This window comes from Polypterus senegalus, chromosome 18 (genome assembly GCF_016835505.1).
Source record: "Polypterus senegalus isolate Bchr_013 chromosome 18, ASM1683550v1, whole genome shotgun sequence".
In the NCBI taxonomy this organism is placed as follows: Eukaryota; Metazoa; Chordata; class Cladistia; order Polypteriformes; family Polypteridae; genus Polypterus; species Polypterus senegalus.
The window spans coordinates 67,358,788-67,380,340 of record NC_053171.1 but is presented as its reverse complement, the minus strand read 5'-3'; the positions used below and the strand labels follow the sequence as shown (position 1 = coordinate 67,380,340).

Sequence of the window (21,553 nt, the reverse complement as noted above, 5' to 3'; positions counted from 1 at the left end):
TAAATCACAGAATAAATAAAAAATGAAGTATTAAGCACTAAGAATAATTTAGGAAAGCACGGAGAGCAGATGTATTATGAAGGACAACAGATTTATTATGACTATAAATGAAATCAAAATGACAATAAGTATTGTTTATTTCATGAATTTCTTCTTTACATTTTTTGTGCATTTTGCTGTCATGTGTTGATGAAATCACTACTGCACACCACATGCTGCTGTCATCTTACCATGAGAATAGTCAAGTTTGGAACAACCATTCTACATTATACAGTACATACCACATTTCCAATGAAAATTTCTCAAACATAGTCTACCACTATGTTTAACTTAGAGAAAATGTACCAGCTATTAAGCTTTACCTTCTATTTTTATCTTTAGGAGACAAAACGCAAAGGACATCCTTGAAGAAATTTCTGTCCTACCTACACTTGAAGAAGAATCTGCAGTGGAGGTGCCCTTGATAGCTGGCCGCGCATTGTTTGACCTTTAGTTGATTTTCTCTGCTGTCATAGTCATGGTCTTGACTCATTCATTTTTTTTTTGGAGTCCGAATTCATATATTTACATTTTTTTGGAAAACCAGGGTTCTTTAAATAGTTTTCATTTTCAGGCACATGTATCAATTTGAGACCTATTAGCAACTGAAAACAATCTTTGTTTTAAGGTTTTTATAGTTCTTTTTTATACAAATAATAAACCATAGAGAAGTAAAAGAAAAATGCAGTTAAAAATCAAAAAAATAAGCAAAGTTCCAAAATAGCTCCACAAAGACAATTGTGCTTTCAGAAGTGTTAAGGCACAGTGTTACACCCTAAATACAGGGAAGTTTTGCATGTTCACCTCGTCTATCATGCAACTGCTACATTATGTAGTGTGGACACACAACATGCCATGATGAGCAGGGTTAGAAGCAAGAACCCTATGAAAGATGGAGCCCCAGGCCATGTTTGACACCATAAGAAATTTCTTTGTGTAAAGTACACAGCGTGATGTGTGTACTAGCTGGATCATGTTATGTTAATCACTAACACCAAATGAAACAATTATTTCTTTAAAAATAAAATATTTCTTTAGACAAATACAGTTCAAAATAAAGGTAATTCATTTGATTTACTTTATGTCACTCATAATACAGCTTGTTTTCATTATCTGATTTTGTGTCCACGATGTGACCCTTTTCTAACTCGTCTTCCCTCAACATAGACATCCCTGGTGGAGGAGGCGCCATCAGTCGTGGAGTTAGGAGACACTTCATTTAGAACAGAGAGGTCTGAAGCAGACACCGGCGCAGATGTGAAGCCTTCACAGACGCTACTGCTGACTCCAGCGTCTGAACCGGAGAGGGCGGCCACCTTTCCTGCTGAGACACAAAGAACGCAGTCTGTGCTGCGGGAGGGCACGCTGTCCCGCAAGCATGACCTCGAGGGACCTACTAAGAAAGCTTCAAGCAGGTTTGAGTTTTACAGTTCATGTGTGATTAGTGACAGTTCCCAGATCATAAAGCATTTTAACACACATAATTTTAATTTTTTGGGAAGTGAACTTTTCAGATAGATGTCGGGTTATTAAAAACAAATCTCCTACCATACAATTTGCTAATGTTTTTTCCATTTATTAGTGTTTCTAGGAATCACAATGCACCTGGCCCTGTTGGTTTAAACAGTATCCCAATTGTCCATTCGACTATAGACAACATTGTGCTTTTGCCCCTGTAATTTGAGGTAGTCACAAAAAAAGTTAAAGGGAAACTTATACAAAATGAAAAACAAGTAACAAAAGCTATAATCAGAATCAATTTTCCCTCACCTCTTGCATGCCCTCTTCATCTCTATTAGTAACCTTTTCCTCTCTTCTTCTCAATTCTTTTCTAAATGGTTCACTGACTGGTTGCGACCATTATAACCTGTTAAAAGGATCACACAAGTGGTGATTAATTCTTCTCAAAGGTGCCTCTCTGCCTCTGAGAGGGCCTGCTGTAGGTTACAAATGAATTGTCAGTCCCAGTCCTATACCCTGTAGCACATTCTACACAGCAGAAGCCCATTTTATCCTACACTGGTCCACAACTTAGTGCACAGTTGATGCCTTTGTCCATCAATCAGCTGGCTTTGCACCTGACATTCACCATTCAGCTTGTAGGTGGTGAGCCTACAACCCTCTCGTATACAAATACACAATTAGCCTCTGCCAAAAGACCTCTGATAAAAGCTGACAGAGATTAACACAGCAGCAAACTGAGGGGCTCACAGTGCACCAGCCCTTGTCTTCTCCAGACCCTGTTGGAGCATACAGACGTTTGGAGGATGGAAGATTATGGATGGCTGCAATTCAAAGGTCCCAAGGTTGAGCAGGATGGCAGCTGTGGTGCTACAGCATGTCTGGGGTTCAGTGAGGCTACAGTGTTTTGGGGTTGAAATGGCAGGATGTGGTGGCAATTTTTACTTCCATGTAAATGGAAGTTTGGTGATGTGGTCAAAACTTTTGTATTCTTTTAAGTCCAGATATTCAAAATATTGAAAAAAGTTTAATTTAGTATGGTGTGTTTTGAAAATTGAAACTGATTTTCACATCTTCTTAAAATTAGAATTTTTGTCTGTAAACTGTGCAGTTTTTTTCACTGTATGGAGTTTCTGCTTGTCTACAACCTAGCAAAGATACAAAATATTAGAACAAATGGTTTCTGAGATACCTGCCGTTAACACCAAGATCAATGTTCAACAATAATTCCAAAAAATGTACCTTTCTTCTCTAGAAAACGTTGCACTGTTTTTTACAGGCTCAGGGCTATTGTTTCTGGTCAGGTTTGGTCAAATTCTTATTCCCATGTCCTTCAAAAACGGTTTGACCCATGTCCAATAATAACTACCTGTTTTGCAGTCTGCTGTGTTTAGTCATGAGACCAGGCCTAGAGATTTGTAAAATATTTGCACAATTACTTTTGGAGATAAAGTGTAATTCACATGGAAGTACTCTATGGACCATACCATACCATATTTTACAAGATAATACAGTTTTGGTACACTAAACCAAACAGTTTTTATTGACCAAACTCAGCACCCTCACAATTGGAGAAAGTGAATAAAACTTTATCAGCATTTTTCCTGGCAGAGGCCTAAAAATATTTCTCTCACAGACTGATACACACTATAAGGCCCAAAGTATGTGGACACCCCTCCAAATGGTTGATTTTGGGTGTTTCAGTCGTACCCATAAAATCAAGCACATAGCTATGCAATCTCCATCGGCAAACATTTGAAGAGATCAGTGACTTAAACTTGGCAATGTCAAAGGACGCCACCTTTGCCACAAGTCGGTACCTGAAATTTCTGCATTGCTAGATCTGCCTTGGTCAACTGTAAGTGCTATTATTGTGAAGCAGAAGTGCCGTGAAGTGGCAGATGACTTGAACTCACAGACTGAAATGCAGTGCACGTCAAAATCACCACTCCTCGAAACAATCACTCACAACAGAGTTCCAGACTGCTTCTGAAGGCAATGTCAGCATGAGAACTGTGTGTCGACAGCTTCATAAAATGGCTTTTTATGCCCAAGCAGTTGCACACAAACCTATGATCATTAAGTGCAATGCCAAGCATCAGCATTGTACAGCACTCCACCCTCCATATTGGACTCTGGAGCAGTGGAAATGTGTTCTCTGGAGTGCTGAATTCTGTTTGGAGGTCTGATGGGTAAATCTGGGTTTGGCTGAGGACAGGAGAATGCTACCATCTGTAACTACATAGTGCCTACTGGAAAGTCTGGTGGAGGAGGGATAATGACAGGGTTTAGACTTCAGTTCCAGTAAAAGGGTCCTGTTAAAGACATTCTATAAAATTGTGAGCTTCCATCTTTCTGGCAACAGTTTACAGAAGGCAGCATGACTGTGCCCCTCTGCACAAAGCCAAGTCTGTAAAGGAAGTAGCAGGCAGATAGTCCTGACCGCAACCCTACTTAAGCACCTTTGGGATGAATTGCAATGCTAATTGTGAGTCAGGTCATCCTGCCAAAACATCAGTACCTGACCTCACAAATGCTGTTTTGACTGCATGGACACAACCTCCTACAGACACACTCTGAAATCTTGTAGAAAGAAGACAAGAGGCTGTTATATCAGCAAAATGGGGCGATCAACTCCATATTAATGCCCATGCTTCTGAAATGGGAAGTCCGTCAACCTCATATAGGAGTGATAATCAAGTGTTCACAAAGCTTTGGCCATATAGTGTAGCATAATAATGAAAACAAAAACCAAGCAAAAGAAAAAAAAATGTAATATAATAATAATTGTTAGACATAAAATACAGCATATACGATACATGTGTTTCTGATACACATTTGAGCAACACTTGAGCACCATAAAAAGCAGTCCCTCTCCTTTTCTCTTCACTCTGTTCACCTCTGCCTATAAATATAACACCAGGTCATGTCACTTGCAGAAATTGTAAGGATAGGAGTCAGGGGATAACTTTGAGTATTATCTGCAACTCAGCATCAGCAAAACCAAGGAACGGCTTATTGACTTTCACCTCAGCAAAGAGCCTGGTCACTATTTAGGGAGTGGATGTAGAGGTGGCTCACTCGTACAAGTACTTGTGGGTCCGCATCCATGACAGTTTGGACTGGTCTTGCAACACAGAAGAACTTCAGAAGAAAGGGCAGAGCAGACTCTATATTCTTAGAACCTGTGTTCCTTTAAAGTGGGTAGTGACAGCCTTCACATCTTCTACAACTGTTTGATGGCCAGTGTGGTGTGCTGGACTGGTGACATCACTTCAAGAGAAGCCCACCGAATCAACAAGCTAATTTAAAAGGCAGGTTCAATTATAGGACACACTCTGGACTCCCTGGAGTTAGTAGAGGAGGAGAGAATTAAAACAAAACTGAGTGCCATTATGCATAATGTTGCGCTTTGTCTTTCTGACATGCTAAACGGAGGATTTTAAGGCATCAAATCATTTAGCAAGTCTGTCAAGAAGCACCATGGGGGCTTCCTTAATACCCACAGTAATATGCCTGTGTATCGCCTCACGGGAACTGTGACAGCCAAGTCAGAAGTTTTCTTTCTTTTTAATGTTCTTCATTTTTAGTAATTCTGGTGTGTGTTCAAACCATAGTGTGAGTGAGTATTTGGAGGCTTATTTGTTCAGCCAAACTGTGCTGTAATGAAAATGAATGGCTTTTCATTTTTATTGCATGGTCTTTGCTGCCATCTATGGAATAAATTATATAATTCAGGTTAAGTGACTTTTCTTTTTTTGTTTTAATGTTGACTATTGTTGACACCCGCCTTGAAACAGCTTATGTAAAAGCCAAATTTCCCCCTTTGGGGTAAATAGAGTTCTGTCTAAAATATCTATCTATCTATCTATCTATCTACAGTATCTATCTGCCTAAAGTTATAGTGTTCCTGCTGTCACGTGTACGGAGTACAGTGAAAGTTTTACATGCATGTGCTAATTAACATGCAATATCTTATATATGAAAGAATAATATGTTATAAATGATTATATGGAAAACAGAGGGCATAATTAAACAGTTAATATTGAGTGAACTTTATGTCTGCTTACACTGCAAAATATTATCAATAGGTTAAAATGACCAGAATAATTCTAATTGATTAACTGATTAGTCAAAATAGAAGATATCTTTCTATTATAATGAAAAAATCCTGGGACAAGACAAGACTTTTTCTGAGAGATACTGTACTTTCACATCCCACAAGACGAGACTTTGTGCCAAGAGATTTAACCACACCTGGGACCGGAAATAAAAGACAAAGAGTAGATGACCAAGTAGAATGTCATAAAGAATGTGTGATACACATGCAGAGCAGGTTAGAGATAATGAAAGTACTAAAATTCGAAAGTCTCAAAAAAATTATAGTAAAGATCACATTAGCGCAAACAAACAGAAATTATTACTCTGTGAAATAACAGAACAGCGAAAAGAGATCGAATATATTGTTTGGATTTAAGCTTTAAGTCAGAGGCTTGTAGATCATCTAATTCATGTTGCCATCAGGGAAAAGTAGTGTTTCTTCCCAATGAAGAGGCGTATCCACGAGAATTATCAGATTTGTTGCTTGGTGAAAGTTAAATCCACATATGCGAGTGGCATAGTCACGAAGTGGCTGCCACGTAGCGCAGGCCAGGGGGTTGAAAACTCCATAGAATTCACTGGGAATCATTTCTCAGCTCTATAAAGTGAGTTATAGATACAACACGACTCATCAAAGGAAGGCATTAAAGGTTAAAATAGCTTGCAATTTGCCATAGCACTTCTCCCATGGCACTGTGGCACAGTGGTAGCAATGTTGCCTTGCAGTAAGGACACCTGGGTTCACTTCTCAGGTCCTCCCTGTGTGGAGTTTGCATGTTCTCCCCGTGTCTTCGTTGGTTTCCTTTGGGTACTCCGGTTTCCTCCCACAGTCCAAAGACGTGCAGGTTAGGTGCATTGGCGATCCTAAATTTGTCCTAGTGTGTGCTCGGTGTGTCTGTGTGTGTGTGCCCTGCGGTGGGCTGGCACCCTGCCCAGGGTTTGTGTTGGCTGGGAATGGCTCCAGCAGACCCCTGTGACCCTGTAGTTAGGATATAGCGGGTTGGATAATGACTGACTGACTTCTCCCATGTGTACAATTAAACATTATCCATATTTACATTTTAACTAACTAATTTGTTACACTTTAATTAAGTGTACATTTTAGATTTTGGTTGAATTAGGGTGGCACAGTGGTTAGTGCTCTGCCATCATGTATCCATCATCTTGCACCTGGTTGTTTTCTTTGTGTGGTTTATACTCTGTCTCTATGATTCAGCAAAGGTTTTTCTCCCTTTCCTCCAAAGACATGTAGGTGACCCCTGACATGGGTGTGCAAATGAGTGGGGGATGCAGGGGGCTGCTACCCTGCCCAGGGTTGTTCCCTGCCTTGTGCCACAGGTTGCCCAGATGAGCTCCACTTGTAGTTAAATGTTAGTTTAATGTAGACTAGCCAAAATCTCTAATTATAATTGTATCTAGCTAAAATGTAATGGGAAATATTTAACATAGGAACTGTGGGGAAAACAGTACTTGGCATGAGATATTATATGTTAGAACAACTTGCCATACATAGACATCTAGTATGTTTATTTATAGTTATAGTGTTTTTTTTATTTTGTAACCATTGATTTGAAGGTTTTTAGGTCATTTCGAATTACTTTAAGACTGTTTACTTTTTATTCATGTCTGGTTCTTTGTTTATATGACACAACAGGATGTGTGACATGACTGCAATCAATGTGTCAGTTATGCCAACAGATGGTAAAATATAAATATGACAGCCATCCTGTGGCACTATATCCTTTAGTTGGATAAAATTTTTGAACATGTTGTTAGAGAAACCAAGCAGACCCTGTTGTCATGTTTCATTGAGCTCTTTTCTGCTTTCGATGTTTGATTTTGCCTTTCCCTCATAATTTGCTCGCCTTCGGTTTCTCTCTTTTGGTCACATCCTCAGCTCTGTCATTTCATTTTAATCTGCTGGTCAGAACCTCTTTTATTATAATAATCCTCAGGCTTTGAGTTTGTCATCATCATACACATGACAGGTGGCTAAAATTTTTAAAATGTTGATATAATCTAAGAAAATGGTGCAGATTTTACTGAGAGTCCACTCAGTTAACTCTAAACTCAGCATTAATACGTGGGATGTTAACTATAATATTTGTCTGACATGTTTTATAGAAGATGCTAGTACAGAGTTACCATATTTCAGACTCTTTCATGTTAAATTGTGGCCCTGTCCCTATGAACATACATGAAAGAAGCAGCAGTAAAGGAGACACTGTTTTTCTGTGACAACACCCTTTCACTTTACAAATTTGCTCCCCTGTTAATATGTGAGCACATTTTCTCATATCTTAAGCCCATATTAAAAACAACTTTCTAAAGGCCATCCAGATTCCATCTACTGTAACACCTCACGGCTGCCTCCTTGTAGTTCGCTTAACTCTATTCCCATCACTTATCGCTAGTGTTTTCATTCTTCTATAATGATATAGTGATATTCAAAACCAAATTGGGGAAAGGGGATCTAGAGGTGAGATTTCAAAACATTTACTGTAAGTAAATGAGTTCACGACTGGGGGAAAAAATGACAACCGGAGATTCCCTAAAGACCACAAAATGTGACACAAAGCAAACTGACTTTCAGCAGACTAAGTCAGTACATCAAGTCACCTCACCTCATTCTGCCACTGTCTCCTTCTTCTTTTCAGGTCTTGGAATAGTCTATACTGTGTTCTGAAGCCAGAGGAGCTTTCTTTCTATAAGGATGCTAAGAATTTCAACTATGGCATTACCTACCATGGGGAAGACCCTCTCCCAATCAAAATGGCAGCCTGTGAAGTTCTCACAAATTATAAAAAGAAGAAACATGTATTTAAATTATGGTAAGGCTTTCTCCTTATCTATTCCTTTTCCAGGTTCTGATGCAAAATATCTTATTTTAGTGGGAGAGGTGTAGAGTAGAGTGCTTGGCAAACCACTACACAGTTCTCTGGAAACAATTTTCAAAACACACCAGACACAGTAACACCACAACAAGACCAGGTCCAAATAAACCTTTTTATTGTAAAGAAATATAGTACTTTAGCACAACCCTCTTTATTAGGACTTCACAACACAACTCTTTCATTTTCCCTGCCTTCCTTTCTCCCTTTTCCTCCTCCACTCCTCCCAGGCGAGCTTTGTCTTTCCTCCACACCCAACTCCAATTTCCTCGAGTGATGTGGAGCGGCCTTCTTTATACCAGACCCAGGACTACTTCCTGTGCCACCACAGTACACTGACTTCCCTAAATCAAGGAATGCTCCTTCCGACAGCTACCCCTAGTAGCTCCCAAGAAATTCAGCAGGGATTACAACATCCATGTAAACCTGAGGGTGTGCACATGTGAGATCCACAAGAGGGATGCTATCACCATTCTGTATTACATAGCAGGAGCTCATTGCTCTGAGTAGTCTCAATGAAGCCAGACGTAAAATATATACTCATCTGGAGGCAACCATGAGTGATTTTTGATTAAAAGTGCGTGGGAACAATTAAACCAATCCACTACCTCATTAAGGTGGCACTCAAAGTAGGGACTGTGATTTTCATCTGCAAAGGTCAGAGGTGCTCTCGTTAACCTGGTCTGCCACAGAGCAAGCTTCTGATTATGTTGAACAGTTGAAAAGTCTCATGCAAAAACCCTATTAAACATATGAATATGTGTCACGTGTGCAGAGAGCACATTACACGTGTTAAAAATAAACATAACCTGATGCAAAGGAAAAATCTGTCTGTGGCATCAGCTTATACACTGGCATTTGATGGCATCAATGGACGAGTGGTAAATGTGAATGATACGTTGTCACAGGTGCTGTGTGTGCTCTCTGGTGTTCGGCGTTACTACAATAATGCAGGAGTCAATGTAAGATTGAAAGCATGAGCAGCTATAGTTATGAAAATATGAACTGCAAAATATGCATCTGAAGTAAATGACGTGTCACAATCCATCAGAAGGACTGTCAGTAAGAGAAATGACAACAAAGAGCCACAGGAGATGCAGATTTCAGTACTCAAAACACCAGAATCAATAAATCTGCCTAACAACACCAGTAGATGCACAGACGAGGCTGCACAACATCCTCCTTCTGACTGCACGTCTAAACGAATAACTAAGAGAAGTTAACATTACTGTCTCAAAGGGAATGCAAACATGCCGTTCCAAAATAGCCACGGCATTTAACACGTTGTACATCCATACAGACCACAATGCTTATCTAAACTCGATTTGCTTTGGTATGCCATGTAGTGATGCAATAGTTAAAATGACGGAAAGATATAGTAGCAAACAGAAGCTCTTCTCAAACACGTGTACTTGCAATGGTTTATGTATGTGTGCGTGTGTCTCGTTTGTCGCAGCGCTCACTACTATGTAGAAATTAATCATTAAGCATCAGTTACCTTCGACTGAGCTCCTGAATGGATAACAGTAATTTAGCTTTTTATTTCCTTTCAACGTCAAGTCTTTTATTCAATTTCTTTTGCTTTCTCCCTGAACCCCAGTAGTTTAGTTTAGTGCATTTAGTGTTGCAATTGGAGGCAGGTGTTTTAGGAAGAAACTCTATGGCTGGAGCTTTTGCAGCACAGGAGTCTGCTGTTATTAACTACACACTTTTTAACAGGGTGTCCCAAGACGTTTATTCTCATTTGAGAATCCCATCTGGTCCCAGGAGACTGCTTTGTTCCATTTATCCATTATAAAGACTTTCCAGCTTGGCAAGGAACCATCCATCACGGGCAGGATGCCAGCCCATCTGTGCCCACTGTGACAATATATTATTTGTCCATTGGTCTTTATAACACTTCAGTCACCATCTTGGACTCACTTTCTAAACCTTAACCTGCCTATGTTCCAAATGTAAAAAAAAAAAAAAATTAGAAAACAATTTTAAGGCTTACTTACTTTGCCAGGTCTACAGTAATAATAATAATAATAATATTAACATACTATGTATTATGCCAGCCATTTGCAAATTATGAGGGTGCCACAGTAGTGCAGGGGCTAGCCCTGCTGCTTCTTGGATCAAGTGGCCCATCTGCTCTTGTCCAATGCGAGTTTGTTAATTTGCCCCTGTCTGTTTGGGTTTGCCACCCACATCACCAAAGATGTGCAGGTTAAGCTAACTGATGATTCCAAACTGACCTTTGCACATTCATGAGTGAGCCCTGTGATGGACTGTTTCCTGCCAAGACAGGCTGTGGACCCCCTGAAAGCCTGACTTGAGGGTTTGAGACTATTTACCGATAACTGATTCATTTGGTTGTATTCTTGTTACTGGTTTCTCTTGCCTAGGCTGGCTCAGTTCCTATTCAGACTTACGCAGCTTTTAGACATTTTCAGCTTAGCAGCTTTCAGATGCATTGCTGACAATCATCAGTGCGCCACTTAAATGCAGTCACATTGACAGTGACAAGATCTTTCTTTCTAAAAGCAATGGCACATCAGAGGCGATGAATCGTTGCCCTCACCATGCAGACAAAACTGCCAGTTTGCTGGTCAGTCTACATCCCTGATCCTTGCACTAGCTATGCAATCTGGGCAGAGAATGGAAGAACATGATTTTGAGTATAAGCAGATGAAATGAAGTTCCTATACTGGGTTGTAATATTCACTTTTAGTGATTGAATGAGGTGCTGTACAACTCAGGAGCAACTCAGAGCGGAAACACTGTATATTGAGTCGAGCCAGTTGAAAAGGTGTGCATAGCTCAGATGCCCCCTTGGTATCTCCCATGAGAAATGGACCAGGCAGCCCCCTAGAATAAGATCAGGGACCTTCTAGAGAGATTATACCTGCCAACTGGCCTGTAAGCATCTGGATATTCTCAAGAAGAACTAAAAAAGTAATGAAAACTGGGGCAACCTATCTTGGCATGCTGCAACTGTGACCCTCATCAGGAAAGAACAGAATAAAAATGAAGAAAAGAATGAGATATAAATATTTTCTTCTTTTTTTTTGCAGGCTTCCTGATGGGAATGAATATTTATTCCAGGCCAAAGATGAGGTAAGTAGATGCTTGAATAGAAGCCAAAAATAAAAGCTTAAAAAAAGCAGGCCACCTTGTAAAGTAATGCAATGATTTACACAGAAGCCGTAAGCTTTACACAAGTCTGGTTAATAAGTCTACATATACATCTCTAGATTCATGTATTTATCCTTTCATTTCTGAAGCTGCTTCATGCTCTTAAAAGATGGCACAGAGGAGAAGGTAAGAAACACTCCAACTCTAACAATGCTGGTCCTGAAGAAAATAAGCCACCGGTTGCCCTCAGTCTTTAGGCCTAGGCTAAAAATGAAATAAATGTACAATGCCTTGTAAAAAGTATTCAACCCACCATACTTTGCTCATGTTTTGTTGCCTCAGTTGTTGAATTTAAGATAGACAAAATGTATATTTATTCCTCCAAGATCTACAAAGCATTGTCTGATGTGAAGCCTACATTTACTAAGATACGAGAAAGTCAAAATTTGTGGAGGGACTTCTCTTTTGTGGAATCGTCTACTTTAAATAAATCTGAAAAGATTAACCCTCCTTCTCTGTAACCATACAAGACTATAAAATGTCACCTAAATATATACTGCTCAAAAAAGTTAAGGGAACACCTTTTTAATCAGAGTATAGCATCAAGTCAGTGAAACTTCTGGGCTATTAATCAGGTCAGTTAAGTAGCAGAGGGTGTTGTTCATCAGTTTCAGCTGCTTTGGTGTTAATGAATTTAACAACAGGTGCACTAGATGGGCAACAATAAGACACCCCCAAAACAGGAATGGTTTAACAGGTCACTGACATTCTTCCCTCCTCATCTTTTCTGACTGTTTTTTCGCTAGTTTTGCATTTGGCTACGGTCAGTGTCACTACTGGTAGCATGAGGCGATACCTGGACCCTACAGAGTTTGGTGGCACAGGTAGTCCAAGTTCTCCAGGATGGCAGGCACATCAATACGTTCCATTGCCAGAAGGTTTGCTGTACCTCCCAGCACAGTCTTAAGGGCATGAAGGAGATTCCAGGAGACAGGCAGTTAGTCTTGGAGAGCTGGACAGGGCCGTAGAAGGTCCTTAACCCATCAGCAGTACTAGTATCTGCTCATTTGGGAAAGGAGGAACAGGATGAACACTGCCAGAGCCTACAAAATGACCTCCAGCAGGCAGCCCACTGGTGTGAATGTCTCTGACCAAACAATCAGAAACAGACTTCATGAGGGTGGCCTGAGGGCCCGACGTCCTCTAGATGAGCCCTGTACTCACTGTCTAGCACCATGGAGCTTGATTGGCATTTGCCACAGAATACCAGAATTGGGAGGTCAACCACTGGCGCCCTGTGCTTTTCACAGATGAGAGTAGGTTCACCCTGAGCACATGTGACAGACATGAAAAGGCCTGGAAAAGCCATGGGGAACGTTATGCTGCCTGTAATATTGTTCAATATGACCGGTTTGGTGAGGGGTCAGTGATGGTCTGGGCAGTCATATCCATCAAGGGACGCACAGACCTCTACGGGCTAGACAATGGCACCTTCACTGCCATTAGGTATCGGGATGAAATCCTTGGACCCTTGTCAGACCAAGTGCTGGAGCAGTGGGTCCTGGGTTCCTCCTAGTGTACAACAATGTCCGGCCTCATTTGGCAAAAGTATACAGGCAGTTCCTGGAGGATGAAGGAAATGATACCATTGACTGGTACGTACACTTGCCTGACCCAAATCCAATAGAACACGTCTGGGACATTATGTTTTGGTCCATCCGATGCCTCCAGGTTGCACCTCATTCTGTCCAGGAGCTTTGTGATTCCCTGGTCCAGATCTGGGAGGAGATCCTCCAGGACACAATCCGTCGTCTCATTAGGAGGGGCTGGCTTTGGCTTATTCCTGGCCAAATGGCACATTGACATTGAAATGTTCAAAAATTTCAGATCAGTTCCAAAAATATTCAAAATGCCACAAAGGAGAGGAAAACCATCAACCTCTGGTTTGTAAAGAGCTTTTATAAAAGAAAGGCTTTGTTAACAAAGAATGCCTTAGACTACCTTTGCTCTTTTAGGCAATTTCTTTTGTTATTTTATGCTCAATGGAGCTTGCTTTTTTTAGAGAAATTTTTTAATAAATCTTTTATTTTATAAATATCCTGTGTCTGTCCATATCACTAGCCATGGTTTAACAGTAAATCCCACCCCCATGGTCCATTTTGAAGTATTTCTGGACATTGAGGTTGGAAACGCTTGAGATTCGTAACTCTCACTGTCCACTGTGTTAGTTTTTTATCTGTGAAGGGTGATCAGTCTGGGAATGAGATGTTGTAATGAGCGGGATCCAATCAGGGAAGGGCCACGTAAATTGCTCAAATTGATAATGGTGTGGTATGGACGAAAGTCGAAAATGGAGCAATTTCAGTTTTTGATTTCCAATAAACTTTTCTGAAGACATTTTTTCACTCTGTCATTATCAAGGTTATTATAGTTAACGAAAACGAAACTCAAAACAGAAACTATTATTAAAAAAACATTTTTGTAAACTGAAATAAAATAATTAACAAAACTGAAATGAAAAACTAAAACTAAACGAAACTATTAAAGTAGCTGGAAAGACTAACTGAAATAAAATAATAATTTACTAAGCATAATTTTAGTTTTCGTTTGTGAATTAATCTTCTTGATGTTAGTTTTTAACCTTTATAACATTTGACTCTAAAACTGAAAGCCATCCACCATGAGCCACCCACACGTATTCATCCAGTGAACGGCGGCTGGTGATGGAGGGCGGCTATTCACACAGCATTTGCGGTGACAGAGCGAGCTGAATATGCGTGTAAAGCATGTGGAATAGAAAGCAAATTTATGTGCCGCCATTCTTTGCACTTGTATATCAAGATGTAATTCAAACACCTGAAATCGGAATGTGCTGCTCAACAAAAACTTTACCGTATGGACAGAAAAATCACGAGTGAGTAACGTTTCAGTTTTCGAACTCCCTGAGTCCGAAAATACCATTGTTTGGAATTATGTATGTGTGTGTGTGTGTGTATAAACACGATATATCAAAAATGCAACTAGATAGATGGATGAAATCTGGCATGTGGTTGTTACACCAAACTGTAGGTCAGTATTAACTTTAGGGCCAAATCCAATAATCGGAAGTGGTACTTTACCTGAACACATACTCGATTTTTTTTTTATTCATGCAGCTGCAGAGTCTGATTTATTCAACTTTACTTTTATAATTGTTCAATATATTATTAATTTGATTTGTTGTTGATGGTTCTTTCATGTACATAATATAATCATTGTCTTGCGGTTTACTCCTCAAATATCCATCCCCATATCCGAGTACACGAGAAAGTTTAAGGGAGTCCCGATTTTTGAAAATAAAACTGCACTGATCGAGAGACTGACAAGGTCATCATACAAGATCAGCATATTGTTGCTGACCAATCACTTTTGCTTTAAAAACGTTGTTTAACAACAAAGCTATACAAACCTTGTAAAATTTCTGAGTTGGCAATGTCTCTACTGAACTAAAGGTAGGTGGGGGAAGAGAGTCTGCCAAGTACTTAAAAGCTAAACATACTAATTTGTTTTTGTATTTATTCTATATTTATTCATTTATCTTTTTTAGTTCATATTCACAGCTCAAAATACCTGATATTGTGAAAATATTCCAGTAGCAGAATTATACTTTAAAATACCTGTCCCCATTTTTTCAATGTTTCTCTCTCTCTCAAATCAGATAGCTGAAATATCATATTCTTTTTGTCCTTAACATCAGCCATGTCATTCATATTGCATACCAGAGATTTTTCCTGCTTTGCATCCAAACCTGCTCTGGATAAACAGGTTTAGATAATGTATATATTGTTCTTAATCTCAGATGCTGTTTCTGTCATTTTGTACCTGTCCATACTCTTATTACCTGCTCGTGCTCTGCTCATTAAGTGTTTACTGTTCTTATGATGGGCTATTTAAGACTCACTGCCCCTAACCTTCACACTATATGCTTGTTTTTCTTTATTTACCTCAATACAGCTGGGCAGGGTCTGCACACTGATTCAAGCCTAAGAGCATTGTTCTTCCTTAACCCCTGTGATTTTCATGGTCACACCTGTCAAAACACAGTAGAATCTCTTTTCTTATTTTTTTATATCTTTCCAGGCCTGCAGGTGCAAAATTTTGTCTATAAATTGTTTGTGCCCGAGATGGAATCAGAGATCAATATGGCTGGTAGAAAATAACAAAGCCCAGTGTTTGAGATTTTTGAATGCAACATTGAAGGCATTCATTATAAGCACATTGTCATTGGAGCAGGATATGTTGTGTGCTGTAGACATTTAGAGTAAAAGGTTTACTACAAATTGGCCCATTCTGGCCAATAAAAGGAAAAGAAAAAAAGTGCCAACAGTCAGCGCAGATTTGTTCAGCACAAATGACATAGAAAATATTTTAAAAATTATAAGATTGTGTAAAATTGTTCATATTAAGTACCTGGTTTTGATTATGCTTGTTTTTATCAGACAAAAACAAAACCAACATTAAAGTCATATTATATCCAAACTTGTTAAGTGTACCTGTATAGGTCTGTCTCATTGTGACACAAAAACTAAACTTCATAGTAGCTCTTTAACCATACTATAATTACTAAAACTAAAACTGAAACTAATATATATAAAAATAAAATAGAAATGTCTTTGTAAAATAAAAACTAAACTAAAACTAAAAATACACAATGAAGCAAAACTAAAACTAAACTGAATTTCCAAGTAAGGTCAGAAAAAATATAGAAATAAAAACTATAATAACCTTGGTCATTATGGGCTATTGAGTGTAGGCTGATGAGCGAAAATGGAAACTTTATCCATTTAAAATTAAATGTACAACACAATAATGTATTCAGAATGTGAAGGGTGTGAGAACTTTCTGAATTCATCTATATTTATAAAAGTAACTATTGTAATCATTAAGATTCAAATAAAAATACATTACTAAAAGGAATATAAAACTTAAACAGAGTGGTTGTGCTGCTTCTTCTTTTTATAGAGAATTCTGTAAGCGTGAGACATACTGTAGCAAAAGAGCAAAAATTATTCAGAGACATGGCAGCCAACCATCATAAAACTGAATGTCAGTTGTAGAACTTACAGGCAGCCATTGGAGAGAGGCTAAGATGGGGGTTCCACTATGTGTTCTGTAGCTCATTTCTCTTCCTGCTGTCTTGTTTCCCTAGGAGGACCTGCAAGGCTGGACTCAAGCGCTACAAAATGCGGTTTTCCCAGGAGACGTGTCAGAGGGCCCCAGCTCCGAGGGAAGGGCCCGAAGCCTGCCACCCCAGTTTTTGAGCACAACCGGCGAGCCAAGCTCTGGGAAGAAAGACAAGGAGAAGAGGTTCAGTTTGTTTGCAAAGAAAAAATAGAGCCAGAGCCAGATAATTGTCGCATTTTTGGGCGAAGGTCCACAGGACAAATTTTGGAACAGTATTTTTTATTTTTTAGTCACTGTCTTTTACTCTCACAAATGTTCTGTACAAATGCCCCCCACATGGAGTATTGTTTAATAGAAAAAAAAAAAAAACAACTAGGACAATTCTGCCCATGCATCTTCTAATATACACGTTTATATTTCAATGCTTTTTTGCTTTTCATTTCCACCAGTAACCAAAGATTATTTACAGAAAAACTGACTAAAGTACTCATTCAGGTGATCTCCACTTGCCTTATTGCCTTTGAGTCACAATGGTTGGAAATGCAATACTGTACAATAAGCATTGAACTTCAAACTGCTAGATTTGTTTTTCAGCTCTACAGGTTTGCAGACACACATCATAGACACAAACATGAATGAGAGGCAGTAGCATCGATTTTTTAGTTTAGTGTGCGAGTAGAAATCTTGCACAGCCATTTATTTTTCAGCACATCATGCATGTGTCACTTAATCATTATTTGAAATGAAAGAAGAAGGAGAAACCGTGTCTCCTTGAAGTCTTCTTATTAACTTTGAGAAGTGGAAGGGAGGCTCCTTTTTGCAAGAGAGGCAGAGGCAACTCACATGTAATACTGTACTGGAGCTTATTTTTTAGATATTGTGAATGTTGAACTCCCTGTACGTGACAGTGACGGGCAGTTCCCAAACAATTTGTTCTTTTTGACCAGCTTTTTATTTAGTAAATCATATGAACTGATTCGCGTGCACAAACAAATCAATTCATTAGAGCTCAACAGGAGTGCTAAAGCACATGCGTGTCCTTCCTGTGTGACAGCGTCAGTGTCTTTCAATTCGCTGATAGATGTTTAAAGCACATGCACAAGAACCTCCTGACTCACGAGTCTCAACTCTTTGATTGGCGAACAAGTCAGTCCCTGACAATCAGTTTGACATTTATCGTTCATTTCATTCGTGCACAAGTCACTAGCTGACAATCAGTCTAACAAGTTTCATTTGTTTTGCGAACGAGTGACTGAGAATCAGTTTAACGATTCTCGTTTATTCGATTTGCAAATAAATCATTAGCCGAGAATCAATCTAACAATTCTCTTTCATTTGTTTTTGTGCGCATATTATTATGGGTTGCACAATTCTCATTCACTGTTTTCAATGTCTTAAATGTGTTGTAATGCTTTATGTATGGAAACAGGACAATGGCATATAAATTATCATGTTAAATATATAAATAATTGTATATAAACAAATGAACATTAGATATTATTTATATACACACACAAACATATACTGTACATCAAAATAATGTACACATTATTAAATTATATATTTGTGATATGATTTAGAGTACAAATTACTTGCTATTCTATATATTTTAAATGTTTAATTGAGCCATGCAAAATAGTGTAACATGTACCGATGGTATTACCGTAATACAGCAGTGTGTAAGGATAGGAAAGTTGCTTTCCATGGGGCCCACTTTCTCTCATAACTTGGGAATGTTTTCCCACTTTTCCTTAAAGTTTACATTTTTCATTAGATTATTATAGAGTCTACCAATATTATCATGGTAATAAGGCAATATGCAAGAACAATCACTATTTGTGGGGCCCACATTCGTCACACTATTATAAATTGATACGTTTCAGGAAAATAATAGTACAAATATTGCCTTTCAAAATTTTTAATCGAGAAACAGAAATGACTATAAAATATACATATTGTCAGGGCCGTCTTGAGGGCTAAATTAAATAAGCTACAGGGTCTCACAGTCTGAGGGGGCCTCTCAAATTTTTAAATGTTCTGATGGAGCCGCCCTTCCACTGCTCTCCTCCCGGGTTTTTGATACATCTTGGTAACCTTCTTGCCAAGTTCAGATATTACCTGACCTCACCACTTTTCAAATTGGTCCTCTCCATATCTAAATCCAATCCTGCCTACAATCATAAGGAAATGTTGAAGGGGAAAAAGTTTCTGGCACTTCCATGTCAGGGGGGCATAAATCCGCCACTGTAGTCAAAAGAAGAGAAGTTAACAAAAATTGTAATAAACTGGATCATGTAGCACATAAAAGTGAAAAGCAATGCTTCCCAGAACAAGATTGGAAAGCGCCTTGTGCTGCACAAAAGGTTGATAGTTTTGTTGTTCATTTTTTAATTACCTCTGTTGTTTTCATTTATGTTGTAAACACGACAACCCAAATCGAGGGTTCTGACACTCGATAGTCGGTCAGTCGGTGAGATGTACAGGCCTTGCCATTTTTCATAAATTGTTACAAAATTGTGTTGTTTTTTTTTTAAGTTAAGATCTATATGGTGCTAGAATCCAAAGATGATGGCAGTCATAAGCAATGAGAGCTGCCCAGATGCAAGACATCTAAATGTATGTACGTAAAAAAAAAACAAAATGAAGAAAAACACCCCCTCATCTGGCCTGTGGAGTATAGGAACTACAAAGGTGCGTCTGTGTGGGGCGCGCGTCTGTTATGGAGTTTTGTTACTGTCTAATTCTATCAGCTTACATCTGAATACTTGAGAAACTTCAAAGAAATGTATTTTGATTTTTTCTGTCCACCTTTTTGCTACCGAGTTGGTGACCCTCTGCATCTGCAAGTCAGCCATCTTTCCTTCCAGCATAACGTAGCCTGTTCATTTTCCACTCCCTATTTGTTTTTGTTTTTTCCCCACGTACATCGTGGATTTCTGCTTCTCCGCGGTGAATTTCTGTCGTCACTTTTACCGATGACGTTTTGGTGCTTGTACTTTTGTTTTCACAACAGCTCCCCCCCCCCCAAACGGATTCCAAATATAAGAGTCCAGATTGAAGTTTAAATGAAGAGACTGCTTTGAGAGTGCCTTGTAAATCTAAATTCATGTAACTGTTTTGCTTTTATTTTTCTTGAAAGAAATAAAAAAAAAAAACGCTGTATTAAAAACAAATAATAATATTAATAAAAGTGTGACTTTTGTTGTGCTTTGAAAATGACTACCAAAAGAAGAGCTTGGCTCACCGGGTGGACGTCTTGCTACCTCTTCTTCTTCTCCCTTTGAGTTCTTCTGTGTCAGCCCAAATCTGGTTGAAGCCTTCTCTCTGTGAGCTCCGAGCTGTAAGGAAAGACTGAAGAAGGTGAATCCCGTTAGTTTAACCGTAGATTACGAGGCAATGTCATTGAAGTGCTCAGAATCGCAAAGGGAATTAGTACAGCAGATTACATTGACATAAGGAGAACATGAACGAGAACACGGCTAGAAACTTCTTCCAAGCAGATTTCACATATTTAGGAAGTTTTTCCTCACCCAGAGAAACACAGACACGTTGAATAAGTGACCAATTAGTGTGGCAGACGGAGGATTTTAGAGACTTGCGAAACTCGACTTGATGTTATTCTGTAGAAATTAGATGAATCAGATTGCCAAACTTGTTGGACTCAACAGCCAACTTGTTCTGATGTTTGTTTTTCACACTTGTTCTCTTTTTTACGGGGTCTTCTGATCAGCCCAGGGTGATCAAAAACTTCCTAAGTTCTGTGATTCAAAAATTCTGCTGAACAGCCAATCGAATTGCATGTTTATGTCACATGATTTTTACAGAGAAATCACTGGCTGTGACCCACAGCACTTTATGACATTCCTACTACATGACACACATACTTGATAGTCATCATTACTCCTGAGGGAGATAACTCACTCATAGCCCTAACCTTAACCCGCATATAAAGGATACACGAGGTAGGCCTTAGGTGTGTTGCGAAAACCACCAATGATTGGCCTTCTCACAAAACACTGACTGACATGCAATGCAAAGGCAGCTCAATGTTATGAGATTTGTGCAATTTGATTCTCATCATCAGCGCAAAGCTGTATAGGTCTGCAGTTCGACTCTGTTAAAATGAGTTCACATTTGTTAATAACGGAATTTACACACTGCAGGACTTCGAGTAGGAAAGCATGTCAAAAAGGTAACAACTGTCTGGATGTTGTCATCATCTTGTGGATGTCGGATTTCACAACAAGGAATCACACAACTGCCTCACAACCTCTGAAATTCCCAAGATATCGTAAGCTCACCACATCATGGTAAATGGCCTGTATTTGATATAGCGCCTACTAGAGTTCAAGAACCCCCCTAGGCGCTTCACAACACAACAGTCATTCACCCATTCACACACACATTCACACGCTGGTGATGATAAGCTACTTTGTAGCCACAGCTGCCCTGAGGCACACTGACAGAGGTGAGGCTGCCGAACACTGGCGCCACCAATCCTTCCGACCACCACCAGCAGGCAAGGTAGGTTAAGTGTCTTGCCCAAGGACACAACAGCTGCATTCTCATGCCGGGAGCCAGGATCGAACCCGCTCTCCCGACTGCGCTACTGCTGCCCCCCATGACAGCCGGTGCCAGTAGCCATACGAATGTTTTCCAAGTACGGCAAGTTCTGGCGCGAGTCTCCAACTGTCTTTTTCTTTTTTCCATTCAGTCTTGGTGTGACAGAGGGACCGAGACAGATGAATTACACAACTCCCTCCCCATTTATCGGCAGT

At 39.3% G+C, this 21,553-nt stretch overlaps 1 protein-coding gene across 1 annotated transcript in view; it reads left to right on the top strand.

The window, feature by feature from the left end:
* The window catches only part of sptb (spectrin, beta, erythrocytic), a 180,115-nt gene extending 160,228 nt beyond the window's left edge, over positions 1-19,887 (top strand). Inside the window, exons 32-36 of the mRNA XM_039741459.1 lie at positions 382-454; positions 1,207-1,454; positions 8,259-8,432; positions 11,552-11,594; positions 16,801-19,887. Of these exons, the coding sequence (XP_039597393.1) occupies positions 382-454; positions 1,207-1,454; positions 8,259-8,432; positions 11,552-11,594; positions 16,801-16,986 (724 nt within the window). The 3' untranslated portion in view covers positions 16,987-19,887. The remainder of the gene's footprint in view (positions 1-381; positions 455-1,206; positions 1,455-8,258; positions 8,433-11,551; positions 11,595-16,800) is intronic.
* Positions 19,888-21,553: the final 1,666 nt, after the last annotated feature.